The sequence below is a fragment of the Orcinus orca genome, chromosome 4, assembly GCF_937001465.1.
Source record: "Orcinus orca chromosome 4, mOrcOrc1.1, whole genome shotgun sequence".
In the NCBI taxonomy this organism is placed as follows: domain Eukaryota; kingdom Metazoa; phylum Chordata; class Mammalia; order Artiodactyla; family Delphinidae; genus Orcinus; species Orcinus orca.
This window is the reverse complement of record NC_064562.1, coordinates 3,526,118-3,545,766: the sequence shown is the minus strand read 5'-3', so window position 1 is coordinate 3,545,766 and position 19,649 is coordinate 3,526,118. Positions and strand designations below refer to the sequence as shown.

The window sequence follows — 19,649 nt, the reverse complement described above, 5'->3', positions numbered from 1 at the left end:
CTATAATCACATGCTCCTGAACAGCAAGAGAGACACATCACTTAAAACAGGAACGCCCTGAGGCTATAGTGAGCATTTGTCAATTCTCTAAGCCTTCTCTAGGTGATTTACTGCTTTGCTTAAGGTCAGAGCCGGCTGTGGGACGCTTGGTGGCTAGGTTCGCTTGAACTGATTGGCACGTACACTTGGCCTTGGCCATGATGTCCACGTAACGCTTCTGCCAACTTCCACCTGGACCTTCACCAGCCACCACTGTCTCCTGAAGCAAACGGAGACCTTAAGTGACAATGGAGACATAGGATATGCCTTTCAAAGTCACTTAGTTCAAGAGGTAGAAAGGTCACCTAGCATTGTTGCTTAGCGCTTTGTGCTTCAAGTAAGTGACACCCGAGTGTGGAGCAGTGAGCCCGGGCCCACCAGGCTGCAGCAGCCCGGCTCCTGTCTTACGCCCTGGACTCAGTGGACGGTCAATGAATATTTGTTGACCGCAACATTTAGGCATAGCTCTGAAGTCTAATTCTACTTAGAATATGTTCTGTCCATGATTTACTAAACATGTCAGCTTCATATGCATGCTAAGATATTTTATTCTTGACTAAAACATGAAATTTGGGGGTGAAGACATTTTTTAAATTATAATTGAACTGCTTTTTAGGACTTTTATTATATTGGACTGTTTATACCCTACTGCGTGCTATACTTCTTATGGAGTAGGAGAATATGAAGGATACGAAGGAGATCACAGTTACTGAAGTCTCTTCTCCCCCTCACTTACACTCGACAGGGACAAGTAGAGAATGATGATGATTCCGGAGCCTTGCATGAGCCTGAGTCCAATGCTGATGAATTTGTACTCACTGTGCACTGTTTTCCCATACATTTTCTGTACCATGCTCACTAAAGAAAGAACCTACCTACTGTACATTTGTCAAGAAAAAACTGTTTTAGTTAATATTATTGAGTAAAATATTCAACTACCTACAGAGGACTTAAATATATACAGTACTGTTGTGTTTTGAAACTTTCTCTAGTCTCCCTTATGAAATAGAAAGTCTGGTGAAAGATTTTAATTGCATTATAACACTTCTTTAAGAAGCAAAAAATAACAGCATATGCAATCTTTGTGATAACTGCTTTTCAGCCTGACTGAACGGGCTTTTGGGTTGTTAAAACCAAAAGTAGATGAAAATTTCTAATGCTGTCTTAAGTATCTTCTGAAAATGAATCAGTCACCAAAGAACTAGGATTGAATTAGATCTGCTTCATGCTATCTGACCCCCTGCATGGCTCAGGAGAACCACAGCCCATTTCAAAGTACGTGAACTCCTGTTACTACCCACCCTAAGGGTACAGTTACAGCTGCCCCAGAAGAAGGCAGCTTTGTTATCAATCCATGCCTGCAGGTGGGAGCATCTTCCCTGGGGGCAGGGGGGGCACATTGATAAATACCGTTTTTTTAATTCTCTGTGCTTATGATGTGTTGTTAGAAGTTAGAAATGTTCTCCTTGGTGGAGCAGTGATACCAGAGTCTCCCTAACAGTATTTCTTCCTGGTTCAGTCTAGGAAGGTTGTATCTTTCTAAGGATTTGTCCATTTCTTCCAGGTTGTCCATTTTGGTGTATAGTTGCTTGTAGTAGTCTCTTATGATCCTTTGTATGTCTGTGGTGTCAGCTGTAACTTCTCCTTTTTCTTTTTTTTCTTTTTCATTTCTAATTTGATTGATCTGAGTCCTCTCCTTTTTTTCTTGATGGGTGTGGCTAAAAGTTTATCAATTTTGTTTATCTTCTCAGAGAACGAGCTTTGGGTTTCATTGATCTTTGCTGTTGTTTTCTTTGTATCTATGTCATTTATTTCTGCTCTGATCTTTATGATTTCTTTCCTTCTACTAACTCCCTAACAGTATTGCTGTAGGACAGTTCACGTGAGTGCCCGACAGTTACTTGTCCACAATTAGTGCTCAAACGTTGGTAATTGCTCTGTCCTTTGCACTTATAAACTATTATAGTAAACAATCCTTCTTGTTAAAAAACTATCTTATATTCTTTTATGTATACATTTCTTTTACATATATGTGTTCTTTTCCCAATTCTTTTCCATTAGAAGTTATTATAAGATATTGAGTATAGCTCCCTGTGCTATATAGTGGAACCTTGTTTATCTATTTTATACATAGTAGTGTGTGTGTGTTCCTCTCAAACTCCTAATTATCTCCCCCACTCCTTCACTATCCCCTCTGGTAACCATAATGTGTTTTCTATGTCTGTGAGTCTACTTCTGTTTTTTTTGGTTTTTTTTTTTTTTTTTTTTGCAATACGCGGGCCTCTCACTGTTGTGGCCTCTCCCGTTGCGGAGCACAGGCTCTGGACGCGCAGGCTCAGCGGCCATGGCTCACGGGCCCAGCCACTCCGCGGCATGTGGGATCTTCCCGGACCGGGGCACGAACCCGTGTCCCCTGCATCGGCAGGCGGACTCTCAACCACTGCGCCACCAGGGAAGCCCTACTTCTGTTTTTTGTATACATTTCTTGATAACAAATCTTTAAAATTTCTCCAAAAAAGAGAATATTTGAAGAATATCACTGAAAAGTGAATGTAAAGAATTCTTAGATTGTTCTAAATTACACATTTTAGATACATTTTTCCAGGAAATATTTTAAACACTTTTATACAGTTGCACTGGAAGTCTGAAATATTGTCATTATTTTTATGTAAAAAACATGCTACACCTATTATATGTGTATGTGTGTATATATGTATATATGTGTGTGTATGTATGTATACACATACGTATATATTTTATTTACTCCAAAACTCAAGTTAGTCTTTCAGAATAATTTTCTTTTTTAATCCCTGATTGCTGAACTGTTTACTTTTTTGCACTGATGCTGTTTTACCAAAATGGTTCTGTGTTCGTTTTGCTTCATAATGGACAAGTTATTTTTGAGCAAAGCCTTCTTAGCCTTGATTTCATAGATAAAAGGTGCATGGATAGTTTCTAGGGACTGGATGGATATTCTGAAATTATATGCTATTTTGTGAAAATTATGAGAGTCTGTATTTAGATATATAATTTTCTGGCTTGAACATTCATATCTTTCATCAGGTTCTCAAGACTTTCTCAAGCCACGGTTTAAAAGGATCAAAAAATAGCTCTTGTTATACTTGGTTCATCAGTTCAACATTCTTGAGGAATCCTAGTTTTATAATTGGAGCAATTATAAAGGAAGAGAGGATTATAGGCATTATTTAGCAAATTATATCAAGGCTTGTTTTCTGTCTCAACAACTTCCTACGTTATTATATTCTGTATAGACCAGCCTATATCATGCTCTTCGCCATAATGGTGCTATTGTATTATCCCCCCATCCCATAATGCTCACAATCAGTTCTTAACATTACCTTTTATACCTCTCATCTGGCACAGAAAAGTAAAAGCATAAAGCTAACTAAAACACGTTTTGATCTTGGAATCGTGTAAGAAAGGGAACTGTGAAGTGAAAATCTCAACTTTGTCTGTGTTTCGTATATACGTGTTTCTAAAGTCTGACCAAGAGAGAATGGGGATTTTAGTTTTTAAAATAGGTACTTGACTTTTGATCTCAGAAAGGGAAAAAGAGTTTCTTCCCTGAATATGATGCTCTATGGATGAAATCTTACAGTTGCTTGAAGGTTTCTTTTAGAGATCTCAGAGATACAGTGAAGTAATTCCAAATGTGAATTTAGTATAACTCAATTCCATAGAAACAGCTTTGATGGCGTGGCAGTAGATTGCTGGCGTCTTTGCATATAATGTGAGGGATTTTGGTTGATTCTTCTAAAGGCCAGAGATCTTCAGGGAGCAGCAGTATGCCAGGAGTCTACCCGCATGCCATCCTTTTTATCTGCTGAACTTCCTTTGTCAATGTGTTTGCAGCTGCAACATGGGCCTTTCCTGTCAACACATGTTTATTAAGTGTCTGTTTTGGGTGAGGTGTTATGTTATTTTGGTGGGGGGATACCTTAGGAAAAAAACAAACAATGAAAACAAAGCAAAACAAAAACCTAAGCAAAATCCATGATCTTTTGGAGTTTGTTAATGAAATTACACACAGATACTTTAAAAATTGATTAATCAAGTAAGTAAATGATTATATGCGTGAGACAGCACTCACTGTGAAAGGTAAGCAGTTTTTACTTTTAGTATAGCTTCATTTTTCTATAGTTTTTAACCCTAATTGAAGGAAAACATACACTGAAGAATTCATCACACAGATGTTCAGGGTGAAAGATTTCCTTATTTAGACACAAAACACCTGGATTGAAGGTTAATGCTGTCATTTGTCATTTATTTATTTTTATTTTTTGACTTAAATTTTATTTTATTTTGGGGTCCATAGTAAACTACACTGTCCATTTCCCTGAGTGAAAAATTAAGAGAATTAAGAGCTAAACTTTTAAAACCAGTTCAAGCACTATCTCTTTTTTCTTTTTAACATCTTTATTGGAGTATAATTGCTTTACAATGGTGTTAGTTTCTGCTGTATAACAAAGTGAATCAGCTATACGTATACATATATCCCTATATCTCCTCCCTCTTGCGTCTCCCTCCCACCATCCCTATCCCACCCCCCTAGGTGGTCACAAAGCACCGAGCTGATCTCCCTGTGCTATGCGGCTGCTTCCCACTAGCTATCTATTTTACATTTGGTAGTGTATATATGTCCATGCCACTCTCTCACTTCGTCCCAGCTTACCCTTCCCCCTCCCCGTGTCCTCAAGTCCGTTCTCTAGTAAGTCTGCATCTTTATTCCCATCTTGCCCCTAGGTTCTTCATGACCATCTTTTTTTTCTTTTTTAGATTCCATACATACGTGTTAGCATACGGTATTTGTTTTTCTCTTTCTGACTTACTTCGCTCTGTATGACAGATTCTAGCTCCATCCACCTCACTACAAATAACTCAACGTCATTTCTTTTTATGGCTGAGTAATATTCCATTGTATATATGTGCCACATCTTCTTTATCCATTCATCGGTCGATGGACTAAAGTACCTTTTAAATGATCTTTTATCTTCTCCCAATTAATAAGGAATTTATCATTTGTTAAGGAGTACCAAACTCTGGAAGCTGTTTATAGTTAGAGGTAGAATTAATGTCAAACTTATTGGTCCAAGCACTGGAATGGAGCCAGAATCCAGCAAATCAGCAATAATTGGTAAAAATGTCTCCCGATTCCTTGGTAGTATTAGAAAGGCCTCACAAATAACTCGTTAGAAAGTGGTTAAACAGAGAAAGTTATTAGGATTGTGACTTTTGCTGTTTTGTTGTTTTAACTTACCTTGAAATAACGTACTGTGAAAGCAATAGATATTACCAAGTTTATGAAAACAAAAAGTTCTACTCGGTGTGCTGAGTTGACTAAAGATGCTAAGAGGAAAACATACACTTAAGAATTCATCACACAGATGTTCAGGGTGAAAGATTTCCTGATTTAAACACAAAAGACCTGGATTGAAAGGTTAATGCTGTCATTTGTCATTAGGGTAACCGTGTGCCCAGGTTGTCTGGGGACCGTCCTGGTGTATATCTGTGGTCCTGACACAGTTAATAATACTGCCCTCTTTCAGGGTTAAAAATGTGTTGGTTTGGACAACAAATTATATGGCCAACTTACTGTGACGACCAACTCTATTTTTACAATAATAAAGTTTGCGTAATACATTTGGTCTTTCAGGCTGTTGAGGTAGCCGGAAGAAACCTGTGTATAAGAAAACATTTTGTAATCTGAACCTGATTTATAAGAACTAGAAAGAGGTGTATAAATATTAGTGTATTCATTTGGGCAGAAAGACTACAGTGACTTGTATACAGAGAGTGGTTTTATTTTAGTCAGTCATTCTCGAACAAATTTGGTATTACTCTTGTTTAAGGGGTTGTATAATGCCCTAGTTTCCCAGAATATGTTATGTTGAAGTCGAGGCACAACCAGACAACGAAGAATATTGAAACCTAGATTTTACTTGTGAAGAGGAGAAGGGGTAGATTCAAGGTCCCTTTATCAGTAGGAAGGAGAAACTTAATTCTGCCTCGAACTGAGAAGCCATGAACTAAGCATCGTGTGGACCACAGAACCTTGGCGAGCAAGAGTCAGCTCACCCTTTGGAACTTTTAAAAATACAGTTTCTGGGACAAGATACTAGGGAATAGTTATTACTACTTCACAGGGTTGTTAAAAATATTAAAGAGATAATGTGTACGGAAACATCGGGTCCGTAACCTGCAATTTTGAGTAGCTGCTTGGTAAATACTAGTTGAGTAAATGCGCAGGATCTGGGAAGAATGGAGCGTCAAGGGAATATATCCTACAAAATAATGCTCTTTCTTTAATTTTTTTCTATGCCAGCCAAGACCTCTCCCTTCCGGATTGTTACGAATGACCATGAATACGAGTTCATTGACTGACTCAGATAACACTTTTTACAAACTTTGTGCGTCTTCTCAATCATTCAAACTATTTTGACTTCCAAAATCTGAAACTGCAGATTCTGAACCCCCTAGATTAGGATTTGAGGTCATCAAAAGACTCAATTTTACTATCTCCATCTACTGGCAGGGAGGAACTATCCCCAAGCATCTGGACTGGCATAGAAAAGAGGAGAGAGAACATTTGAAAGGTAAGCGGAACATATATTTTATTTACTCTCCATTTTAAACGTTTCTTATACACGCTTGACATCATCTCACGTGATTAAGGTTTACACAATGAACCCTGCTAAAGCAGAGAATTTCTTTAGGTGGGATCACATTCTTACCTGATTCTTCGACGTGAGCAAGTGTAGACTTGACTGTTTTCCTTTCATAGTGGGAGTCCTCACATCCTTGTGCTTCTGAACGTCTGGCCAGTTGTGCCGGTGCTTCAGGGCTGTTTTCATATTCCTAATAATCTGCAGACTGCAGCATGCTTACTGAAACATCTCTGTTCTCAGTTGTGTATTCTCTGATGTGTTCAGGGTAGCGTCCCCTGGCATATTGCTTTGGCTGTTATGGTGTAGAGAGACTAGCAGCATGTTTCTCAAAGTGTAATTGATTATTCTGGTGTTTCTTAGAGTTCTTTTGCATCCTTCATTGATACTTAACTTTCTTTGGCAGAACTTACTGAATAAAAGGTTCTTGTTAATTCCTGAGTAAAAGTCATAATACATTTTTTTATATCAGGGGCTTTTTCTTGGTATGTTGCTTCCCCATCGTAAATCTTTTGTTCCGGATGACTTTTAACAGGATTACAACATTGCAATCAAATTTGAAAGTATGATGGCTGCTATAAAATAAATATTTTGACGGTTTGTGTGGCTCTGCAGGAGTAGATCTCTGTAAATTTAAATCATGTGTTTTAAGTGATTAGTATAGTTGTTCTTCAGGCTTCTGTTATGAATATCTTTCTTTAAAAAGCCTGATCTCTACTGGAAAATAAGAGTGATAGATAGCCACATGTCAAGGTAATTAGTATTACTACAGTTGCTGTAATTAAATTAAGTACAATTTGTACTTTTTCTCCCGCCAGTTTTCTCCTGCTTCCCCTCACTCCCTGGGCATGTGTTTCCGTAACTTTGTTCCATTTCTTTGGACAATTGTTTGATTTCTTTCAGAAGAGGGATGGATGGATTTATAGGAAACATGGGTGGAGAGTTTTCAGCATCAAAATCAGATTTCATGGGCAAGAATTTTCAAGGAAATGCTCTGTTGAGACAGGTCTGTTCCCTTGCTGGGAGGTCACGAATGCAGCTGGTCCATTTGCTGGCTGGAGATTACAGTCACGTAAACAGTGCAAATACCACGCAGAAGGATTCTTAATCTTCTTGTGGCATCTGACACCGTCCAGTCTGACAGACGTATCCTCAGAATCTTCCCTGAGATCAGAAGCTAGGGGAGTAGGTATTTTTGAATAACGTTGAAGGAACCAGTGATAAGGAGTGTCCGAGAGTCATCCCTCCTCACAAACGAAACTTCCAGTGGACTCTGTAAAGTTCAGTTCAGTTCCTGCTTTGAAGTCGTGTTCAAAATTCAAAATATGTCTCTCCGTGACTCTGTTCCATCCTGTGTCTCAGCTCCTCTTTTTAGACCGCTCGTCTCTGGATCTTTGGTTTGATTTTAAAACTATTGTCATAAAACTAGCTGTTGCGGAAGAACTCTGCTAACGGCTATATTCCGGCCAATTATTCGACATCTTCATGTTTGTGCTTATTTTCTCCCTTATAATAGCCCAACTAGATGATAAAATAACATACGCTGAGATGAAATAGCTTGGCATGATTTGGTATCTCCTGGTCATTATAAAAAAATGCCCTTGCTTTGAGAAATAAAATTTAAGTAATCTATTTCCCCACCAAAATTATGTGTTTTATTGGTATTATTCATTTGCGACTTCCACTTCTTTTAAAAGTCTCACAGTTGTGTTTTATACACATTCTAACATCACTTTACGATTGAGGACAGTTGTTGGTTTTGGAGGGTGGGGTAGGGAGGTGAGGTTTTCTAGCAGAGCAGAATGGTTAGAATATTCATGAGCATAGGTCTGCTTGACCGTGGCCTGTGAAGGGCAATCACGCCCAGTGTAACTGCTCTTCTCTTATTCCTGCTATCTTGATGTGGAATTACCACTGAAACCAAAGATCCTGCTGCAGATGTAACTTGTAAACCTCACATGTTGCTTACGGAAAGAGATGCAAACGCAAACGCTCTCCATTATTGAGAGTGTTTAATTAATAACATTTAAAACATAAGATGGGAGGACATGATTTGCATAGAAGTGACCAAATTTATTATTTTTCCTATCTTTGGATGTTACTCATAAGAAACTCATAGGCTCATTACCTATAAATTATATGCATTCATCTTTAATGATAAATATAACTAGAAGCAGCAAAGTCTCATTCTTCAACACTGATGATGGTTGAATATATTAAGGCTGAAACAGGTTCCTATTTTACTGTTTCTTAGAAATCATTTATTTTGCCTAATTCAGAGTTTAACATAAGAGAGAATTTTAAACATACTTTAAAAATTCACTTAAGTCATATACGAATGGCCTTATTTAACGAGTAAGTTTGTACTGATTACTGTTTCATGATTATTTTCCTTGATGCATTTTTTTTTTTTTTTTTTTGTGGTACGCGGGCCCCTCACTGTTGTGGCCTCTCCCATTGCGGGGCACAGGCTCCGGACGCGCAGGCTCAGCAGCAATGGCCCACGGGCCCAGCCGCTCCGCGGCATGTGGGATCTTCCCAGACTGGGGCACGAACCCGCGTCCCCTGCATCGGCAGGCGGACTCTTAACCACTGCGCCACCAGGAAAGCCCTCCTTGATGCATTTTAAACATCTTCCCATCAAAACGTCACTACTGTACTAGACATTGTGTGTTCACAAAGAAATAGGTCACTGCTTTCCACATTTGAAATTGCTGGTAAATTCCATCTGAATGGTGTAAATTATACGTCCAGTGCAGATACAATACATGGACAGATCCTGAGTCTCCAAATGGACTAGGTTCTTTATTGGACATAGCTTTTCTTAAATAAGCGTATTTGTTTTCTTAGAGGTTAAGTAATATGAATTTGTGCTTAATCATGTGTCATAATATTTCACGTAAATACGTTTCGCTGCTTAAAATATTTCAGAGCTCCTGGTAGTTAATGTAAACTTTCTACACTGAATAATAGTTTTAATTCAACAGGAGAGCCAATTAAATATTGAAAAAATGAAATCAATAGTGAATCTTTAAAGTGAACGTTTCTTTTATTCCTTTGTCTCTGTTCTATATTCTGGTTTTAGCCGCCTTGTGGTATGTAAAATAGTGCACCATTTAATGCAGAATAAAAACTAATAGCATTGCTCCAACATGTTTCTGTGTAATGGTGTGTGTAATGTGTGTGTATACAATTACATTCGTTACTAATTGGTGTGCAGCAAAGGCTTTAAGGAGATTCTGTGTTTATATACTTGGCGATTTATCCTGCAGCGTAAGAGGTAAGAAGATTATTGCCAGTGTGTCTCCCGTAATTGAGCCTTCACTGAAAATGTTATGTCATACCCCATTGTATAAAACCCAAATAGGTTATTTTTACCACTACCTTAAGGCTAAAATACCATGCTGTCAAATCATTACCACTTCTATATCTCGTGCCTCAACAGCAGAACTTTATAGGTCTTACTTGCCGTGTCCTTTGTAACGTTAATCCAGATATTTTCAAGCATGAACAGGGAACACCAGTAATAATCACGCCAGGATAATGGGCCTGAACCACGGCCCATTTTGATTTTGGTCGCATGCGTAAAAATCTTAACTGTAACTCGAATAATAGTAAAAGTGATTTGTTTAGTCATGTACCCGAGGAGCCCAGAGATGGGCTGAATTTACTGCGTGGTTTGAGCTGGGATCTGGTTCCACTTTGCTGTACTGCTGTGTGTCTGTCTACTTCTGTGCATTGACTTTTCCATCAGACTGGATTCTAATGTGACAGCTTATTGGCTACAGCAGCTCTGGACCTTACTTCTGTGCCCAACATGGTCTAATCCCCAACTGTTGAGGGGAAAAAGAAAAAAAGCCATTGGATTCACTCTGGCCCCTTAGAGCCATCCATGCAATGAGGGAAATGGACTCGTGTTGATTTTCCAGGCATATTTCTGGGTAGAGTCAACCAGGGCTGCTTCACAGTGCTGGTGGGCAGGGGGAGGGATGCTATGCGGATACTCGTGTATAAACTTTCCCTCATTGCATTTGGAAGATTTGCTATGAACTTCTGAACACGGGCGCTCGTTTTTTACCGTTGCTCATAGGTAGGTAGGAGGCTTATGGCTGAATTCTTTTACTTCTTTCTAGATACAAAAGAATTCAAACCTCTTTTTAAAGATAGTGCCAAGTCAAAGAAATGGCATAATTTCTACAAAGTTATCCTCTTTCCTCCTCTGCAATCAGCCTGTAGAAGGGAATCAGAAATTTGCATCACTGCCGAAAAATTACTGCTTCTTGCGTCATCAGTTTGATCTTTGTGAAATTGGATTCCGTATACATATTGACCAATTTTGCATTATCTTCCATAGCAATCTTCTGTTTACTAACATCAGAAAAACTGGATACCTGATAATAAATTTTCTTTCTCACTGTGTTTGAATTAGGTCGAATATGATGGACAAAGTTTCTCCTTCACATACATACTGATTTGTAATTATCAAGGTGGTTAGTTTATACGAGCATCGTTTCATATGAACTTTAAAACAGTCTCTGATTATCTCTAGTTCATAAAAAAATAAACCTTGATATCAAGTGTCTTGCCTAAAATAACAGATTTTTAAAAATTAATTCATTATTTTTGGCTGCATTGGGTCTTCGGTGTGGCTCGCGGGCTCTAGAGTGTAGGCTCAGTAGTTGTGGTGCACAGGCTTAGTTGCTCTGCGGCATGTGGGATCTTCCCAGACCAGGGCTCGAACCCGCGTCCCCTGCATTGGCAGGCAGATTCTTAACCACTGCGCCACGAGGGAAGTCACAAAATAACAGATTTTTATTGTCAACTGATTCATAGTTCAGAGTTAAGATAAAGTAATGACAATAATTGTGGCATTCTCAGTGTGGTAAAATTATAAAACACGTTTTATTTTAAAATGAGTTAGTATGTTAAGAAAATGGGAAATCTCAGTAATGAGTAATCTGTCACCTTCAGCTGAAATATATATGTAGGTTATAATAGATGAACTTGGAGTAAATATGAATTAAGGGACTTTAATTGGGGAGGAATGTACATTGTAAAAGCTTCTTATTCTCATATGTATTGTCTCTGGAAACTTATGAATGAAGGATGGAATGTTGAAACTGTTTTATTGCCAAGTTCCAAGATATCAAGTTTCTTTATACTAACAATATGTACTATGTGGTACCATGTGCCAGGCATAGAGCTAGATACTGGTTACAGACTTCGAAATCAGTTTTGCCTAGAAGATTTTCTACCTCACTAGAAGTTCAGAGTGTGGCAGAAAAGACAGAAACGTCAGCCTACGCGTGATGATTAAAGTATGCCGTCCTACATAGAGAACAGACTTGTGGTTGCCAAGGGGGAGGGGGTGGGAGAGGGATGGATTGGGAGTTTGGGATTAGCAGATGAAAACTATTATATATAGGATGGATAAGCAACAAGGTCCTACTGTATAGCACAGGGAACTATATCCAATCTCCTGGAGTTAAACCGTAATGGAAAAGAATATAAGAAAGAATGTATATATCTGTATAACTGAATCACTTTGCTGCACAGCAGAAATTAACACAACGTTGCAAATCAACTATACTTCAATAAAATACATTTTTAAAAATGCAGCCCTAAAGGAATGCACAAAGGGAATTAAGGATTACATTCCATAAAAGGTGACATCTGAAGTGGGTTTTGATAATTGAATATGTGTTTACTAGAATACCTAGTCTAGGAATGATACTAAATTACAGTCCTAGAAGTTGTCACATTAAGAGGACAAGGCTTTGTCTTGTTCTGCTGTCCCAAGCCCTTGGTACAGTGCATGAAACATAATAGGTTCTCAATATATGATTTTTGACTATTCATTCCCTTGAGGCATAAAATGATTATCTCCTGGAATAAATTCAAGAACTTCAATTGGACATATTTTAAATAATTGCATTTGTTTTTATGGCTTACTTAATATAGCAATCTTTTATTTTTCCTTAGTGAACTTTTTTTTTGCAATTTGTAAACAGTTTGAGGTAGACGACACTAACTTTTTTTGATTGTCTGTTTTATTTTGCTGTTGTTTTAAAGTATGGGAAACAGTAGATGGAGCCAATAAGAAAACAAAAACTTGAGCCTCAGTTTTTTTGTGTTATTGTATTAAGTATTATTGTACTTTTGTACAATAGTCAGAATTTAAAATAGGAAGCATGAAAACAAGGTACTTCTGTATAGTTTGGAATTTATGGAGAGAGATTTATTTGCGCTGTGGAGTTCAAGTATACGTTCTCTCTACAGAATCAAGTAAGATTAGGTGAGATTACTCTGGATTTTCTAGGCAAAAAGTGCCAATTTATGGAGCCAGTGAAACTAGCAACAAATACATATATATGTGTTTGTATGTGTGCATGTATATATATGTTAAATGATTTTAACTAACTTTTGTTAAAAGTGAAATTTGCTAATTAAGAGTTGATGAGATTGAAAATGGAAATAGCCGTATAAAAAACTAGCAAGATTGAGATAAAGAAGGATTATCACAGGCAAAAAAAAAAAAATAGTGAGCAGAGCAAAGCACAAGTGAGACCAGTGCGCATGTGTATGCGTCAAGGAAGGATCTGGAAATAGGTGCACCTGACTATTACAGAAATACCTTTTCTAACGCAATTTGAAGATAACATATATTTGGAAGTAAACGCATCAAAAATCTCACAAGACATCTGTGAAATCTACCAGTTTATGGGGACACATCCCTACGCCCTCCCTATGTGAACAGGAACCAGGATTCTTCAGAACTTAAAGCTAAACCAAAACTGGAGGCCTTTCTTTTTACCTCAGTCTTAATCCTCCAGGTCTTTTCTGCTATTGCCAACGTAAAGCATTAGCATGGAGAAGGACGGATGGTTTCTCTTTCTTTAGGAATTATATCTTGTCCACAGACTTTTCTTTTTTAAATGTTTATTTATGTATTTATTTTGGTGCTCCGGGTCTTGTTTGCAGCATGCATGTGGGATCTGGTTCCCTGACCAGGGATGGAACCTAGGCCCCCTGCATTGGGAGCGTGGAGTCTTGCCCACTGGTCCACCAGGGAACTCCCTACAGAACTTCTTTTTTGATGTTATCTTTTTAAATAATACAGATTTTCAAGCATTAAATTTTTTTTTTGCTTTTCATGATTCTCTTACTCCTTCCCTCTTTCGTTCTTAATAAATATACTTTTTTTTTTTTTTGCGGTACGTGGGCCTCTCACTGCTGTGGCCTCTCCCGCTGTGGAGCACAGGCTCCGGACGTGCAGGCTCGGCGGCCATGGCTCACGGGCCCAGCCGCTCTGCGACATGTGGGATCTTCCCGGACCGGGGCACGAACCCGTGTCCCCTGCATCGGCAGGCGGACTCCCAACAACTGCGCCACCAGGGAAGCCCAATAAATATACTTTTAAAGGGGCTAACAGTCTGAAATGCATGGCAAATATTATGAAATTGCTTTGGTTTTACTGTTAACTTATTGAGTACATACAGATGTGTAATGATTCTTCATAACTGAATTGTATGTGAACATATTTAGTCAACAATTTTAGAGTCTTCACATTATTAATCTCCCTTCTTTTCCTTTTCTATTGTTATTTCATGTTAGTTTTCAATACTCTGACCTCAAGAAGGGTTCGGTAGGATAATATGAAATGGTGTTAATTTTAATTTTTAGAATTTAGTGTTTATATATTTTCACTTTTCGTGCTGTCTTATCTGGATGAACAAGACTTATCTGGAAGAACAAGACTTATTCCTGTTGAGGATGCATTGCAAGGAGTATGTTGTAAACACGTTAATGATTGCTGACAAACATTTGTTTCATTTCTTTGGTACTTCCTTTGAGTGTACTGTCCATTGTTTAGGAAGAGCAAACGTTCAGTAAAGTAGTCACAAAATAGGTACTTGTCTCATCCCGAAAATCCTAGTAGAGTTCTGTGTTTGGAAAGACGGTTTTTTAAGCAGCTGAGCTACGAATGCAAGGTCTTATTTTGGTAGATCCCACTCTTTGTTGCTTCTTTTTTTTCCTTTTCGATTATAGGCCTTGTTGTTTGAGATTTACATGTAACGTTGACAGTCATGTGCAAATCATATGTATTTGGTGGCAAACCTCACTGCGTTCTGAGATGATTTTGGGGGAGCAGCAATTTAACTTCAAAGGAAATTTACAATTCTTTTACCACAAATAAGGCCTAGATTTTCAACCTCTAAATTATGCTTAATTATAGTTTAATGGAATTGTGGGCTATAAAGGAAAAAATAAAGATGTAAACACAATCTAAGTATATACGTTTTAGCCATGTGCTTTTTTGACTGAAGATATAAAAATAGAATTCAGATCTTTTAGTAGCCATGTAGTTTACGCATATGAAAGCATAAACACTGTTATACTTGTAAACAGTGCTGTGGATGATACAAGGCACTCTTGTTTTTTTTTCTTTTTTGAGACAGAATGGGGCAAATAATATATTTTAATAAACTTGATTGGAAAAAATTAATTCATTAAAAAAAATTAGCTGCCAGAATGAGAAGGACTCTTGATATAAGCTACTGCTCTAAAACACCTCTGACATATACAGGCTTTTGTATTAGCTACTGCTCTAAAACACCTCTGACATATGCAGGCTATTGTATTAGCTACTGCTCTAAAACACCTCTGACATATGCAGGCTATTGTATTAGCTACTGCTCTAAAACACCTCTGAAATATGTAGGCTATTGTATTAAAAGTTAGATAGTGGGGAAATAATCTCATTTTTTAAAGAAATCTTTGAAAACAGACAATGTATTAACTTAATTTTAATAGTAGATTATAATCATTTTCTTTAAAAATCTGTCAGTGTAGAGGAGAATTCATCTAACTTGATAGATCCTTCTGTGTCCTTATGAGATACACTGGTGCTAAATTATGTGCACAGGAGAGGTATTGATTATTTGATATATGTGAATATAACCTATGGCCATATCGAACATTAGCCCCCAATGAGAGGGAACGTGCTTTTGCACAAGTGATAATTATAAATAATAATTATTTAGTTTAAACATCCTATGGCGCTTAAGGCATATTTCCTAATATGATGATATTCCCCATTATATGCACTGTATATATTCAAAGGAAATTATGTTTGTCTTTATCTTGTCTTAGACAGTATAAAATCATACTTAACAGACTCGTTGTTGAAACAGCTGAGTTTAAGAGAATGAAAAAGCTGCTTTAAAAGTATTTGGGGTGTTTTAACAATAAAACAGGTATTCTTTAACCCGAATCATATTCTCACTAATAAAAATAACCCTTGACATTGTCTTTTGAATTCAAGAAGTATCTTAGAGCATATTCTTAAGTTGCATTTTATCAGTGTGAAGTATGTATTTTGAGTCACATAAATAGTAAATGAAAAGTTGCTACAATGACTCTAAGTGCCGTTGAAGAACGAAGGGCAGAAAGACATACTTGCAAATCAAATAGCTTTGCGCACAGCAGAAGGTATATTAATTGTCTACTGTTAGGTAAGAAATCACCACGAACCCGCAGTTTTATACACCCTGTTTGCTCTCAGCTCTGGAGCTCAGAAATCCAGGCCTGGGAGACTGGGCTTTTGCTCCAAGTTTTTACAAGACTAAAATCAAGGCATGAGCGAGATTCGATTCCTTTCTGGAGGCTGGTGAAGAGTCTGCCTCCGATTCATCGAGGTCTCTTGAGGTTTCAGGATAAAGCCCCCTCTTTCTCGGTACCTCTCAGCCGCCCACATCCTGGGCACACAACCTGCTCCCTTTCCAAGGCCACCACACAGAATTTTCCCCATTGAGTGTCTTTCACACTTGGAATTTCTAAGATCAGGAAGGGCCAGCTCCTGTTAAGGGCTCACCCTATTAGGTTAGGCTTCTCCTATAATCTAACTTTGGGTTAACTCAGAGTTAACTGACCTGATCCTGGGAGTAATACCCCATCCTTGTCACAGCTTCCACCCACTCAAGGCAGAGGCTCCTGACGCGTGAGGGACATCGGGGATCGCCTCAGAGTCTGCCTTCCAGAGTGGGAAGCAAGGTCATTGGTGTAAAATCATGGAGAGAGCACGTGGAGTTGAAGTACTTAGCAGGCAAACTTGGCATGGAGGAGTCCATTGGTCAAAAAGGAATTAGGATTCACAGATCCGTACTACTGTCTATAAAACAAATAACCAACAAGGACCCACTGTAGAGCACAGGGAACTGTACTCAGCGTCTTGTAATGACCTATAATGGAAAAGAATCTGAAAAAAGTAGGTACATATGTGTGTATCACTGAATCACTTTGCTGTACACCTGAAACTAACACAGTACTGTAAATCAGTTATGTTTCAATTAAAAAAAGGGAAGTAGGGTATGGGAGTGAAAGAATTGAAGAGGAAAAGGCAGAAAACCATAATAGAAAGAAAAAAAAAAAGAGAAGAAAAATGTAGTTTAGTATAAAATGTCAATGATTTAATAGTCCTTAGACAACTGTATGGCACAGTTTGATGGGATGTACCTAAAAGGAGTCAATAAAATGAGAATTTTTTCATATTTCTGAAAGTAACTATGCATATATTGAGATTAGATGTTGGGAAATGGGCAAATAAAGGAAAAATGGTGCTTATAAAGTAATGATATTCTTCTCTCTGTATAATACTGCAAATACAAAGTTCAGTCTTATGAAGCATATCTCTAAATCATGAAAACTAATGAGGTATTGGTACAGTATAATATTGTTGTCCTGATGTTAAGAGTATATCAAAGTTGAACAAAAAACGTGTCAGATGTTGTGCCATGCACATTACTTCATGTGTTCAAGGTGCAGTTTAGGACTTTTAAATTGTTTTAGAAATTGAATAAAAGAGTCTTTAAAAGTTTTTTTTTTTTTTTTTTACTGGAATTTAGCAAACAATGGATTGGATTTTCATGGCCTGAAAAAGTGTAACTGTCTTACTTCTTAGATTTTCTTCGTGTAGGTAGACAGCTGCTCCTTTTCCAAATACCAATTGTTTCCTCTCGTTATGAACTCTCAGTTGGGTGGATATAAGAACACTTGTGTCTCTACGCTACTGTGTGTAAAATAGATAAACAACTGGGACCTACTGTATAGCACAGGAAACTATATTCAGTATCTTGTAGTGACCTATAATGGAAAAGAATCCGAAAAAAATATCTATATATAAATGAATCATGTTGTTGTACACCTGAAACACTGTAAGTCAACTATGCTTCAATAAAAAAAAGAACACTTTTGTCTCAACAAATTGTTTCAATTTGCCCGTCCCCTCATGTCTCCCCCAACAATCTAAGCAAAAGAAAAAGATATTAATAACAATGTATTTTGGCGTTTCACCGTGTAAAAGGTTGCCATGCCTAATAAACTTGGAAGCGATTTTATACTGTATTCTCCTCTTAGAAATTTAAAATTCATGTTAGCCTTTTAAAGTCACTAAGAAGTCCTGCAACGTTTCTTATAATTTCATATCTTCATAGATCGCTGTTAGTTCCCTTACAACAAGAAATTGATACCATTGCTTTGACCTCATTTCGTTTTTCAAGGTCATTTAAGGGTTGAAATCATTTAGTAATTACAGTTCATGGGAAACTTTGGGCTTGTATTGGTTACCTTTTTTCAGAAGTTATTTTGAAACCTATAATTTTTGAAATGTCTGTTCTAAGTGTTTGTCTATGCTTATGTTTTTACTTTCAGGAGTACAAGATCCCCAGCATGAGAGAATTATTACTGTGTCTACTAATGGAAGTATTCACAGCCCGAGGTTTCCTCATACTTATCCAAGAAATATGGTCTTGGTATGGAGATTAGTAGCAGTAGAGGAAAATGTATGGATACAGCTCACATTTGATGAGAGATTTGGGCTTGAAGACCCAGAAGATGACATATGCAAGTAAGTGATCATACTTGAAATTCCAACAGTGTAACAACTGTTACAGTCTTTCAAGTTGTTTCATTTTGAGGCTGTGATTTTAAATGGCATCTTTTGTTCTCTTATGTTTTTCTGATGATCCAAGAAATTTACAACCTTATTTAAGCTCTGTTTCTATCTACATCTGATAGTAATTTGAGGTAATATATGGTAAAAAAAATTACATATAGAGTAAAACAATTTATAAAATAAGGAATAGAGAATCAAAAGCCAAGTAAAGGAATGAAGGTTGTGCCAGAGTTACCACGAGTGCCAAAACTTTTACATTTGAGCTTCCTCATAGCCAAATCAATAAGATAAATAGTAAGCTATAAAAAGAAAGAGCAGTGTCCATGCATACGTTTTATCCATACTATCCAGTATCCATAGATACAAAAATAGATACATACATACACCCAGAACTAAGAAATTTGAATATTTCATTACAAGGAAGAAGTCCAGTTCTGAAAGCAGAATTAAACGTTTAGGCTAACATTATAGTTGGCCAGGTAGAAATTTATCATAATTCTCCTAGAAGCTTTCATGAACCAGAGTCAGCTGGAGTATTTCACCCACGCAAAAGACCACCTACCGTATGTCATACAAATATTAGTCTTTAAATCCTATGTGAATATACTTGTCAGGGTTGGGTGGTCTCAGGGAAGATTTTTCACTTCAATGGCATTTGTATATCATGAAAATATTTCACTTGAGCTTCTTTGTGGGGTTCTTTATTTTCCCTTTGATATACAAGTTAAAAGAGAATTTTCTCTTTATGGTATATTACAGATAAATATTTCAATTCAGATAAGATAAACTTTATACTTGCTGTCATCACAATTTGTATCTTTAACATTTATATATAGTTACATTTTTTCTTTCAAGTTCTTCTTTCTGTGGCTATGCGTTTCAGGTTATTTTTTCCCTTACATCTCTAATTTTAGGCTTTGAGAAGGATAAGTTATTCTAGCTATTTTTGGAGATGGTGTTATTCAACCCTTCAT

At 37.3% G+C, this 19,649-nt stretch overlaps 1 protein-coding gene across 2 annotated transcripts in view; it reads left to right on the top strand.

Annotated features, from left to right (window-relative positions):
- PDGFC (platelet derived growth factor C) overlaps nucleotides 1-19,649 on the top strand; it is a 218,468-nt gene that overhangs the window by 108,689 nt on the left and 90,130 nt on the right. For both annotated transcript variants that reach the window (XM_049709036.1, XM_004266172.4), the window contains exon 2: nucleotides 18,432-18,627. In XM_049709036.1, coding sequence (XP_049564993.1) covers nucleotides 18,432-18,627 — 196 coding nt within the window. The remainder of the gene's footprint in view (nucleotides 1-18,431; nucleotides 18,628-19,649) is intronic.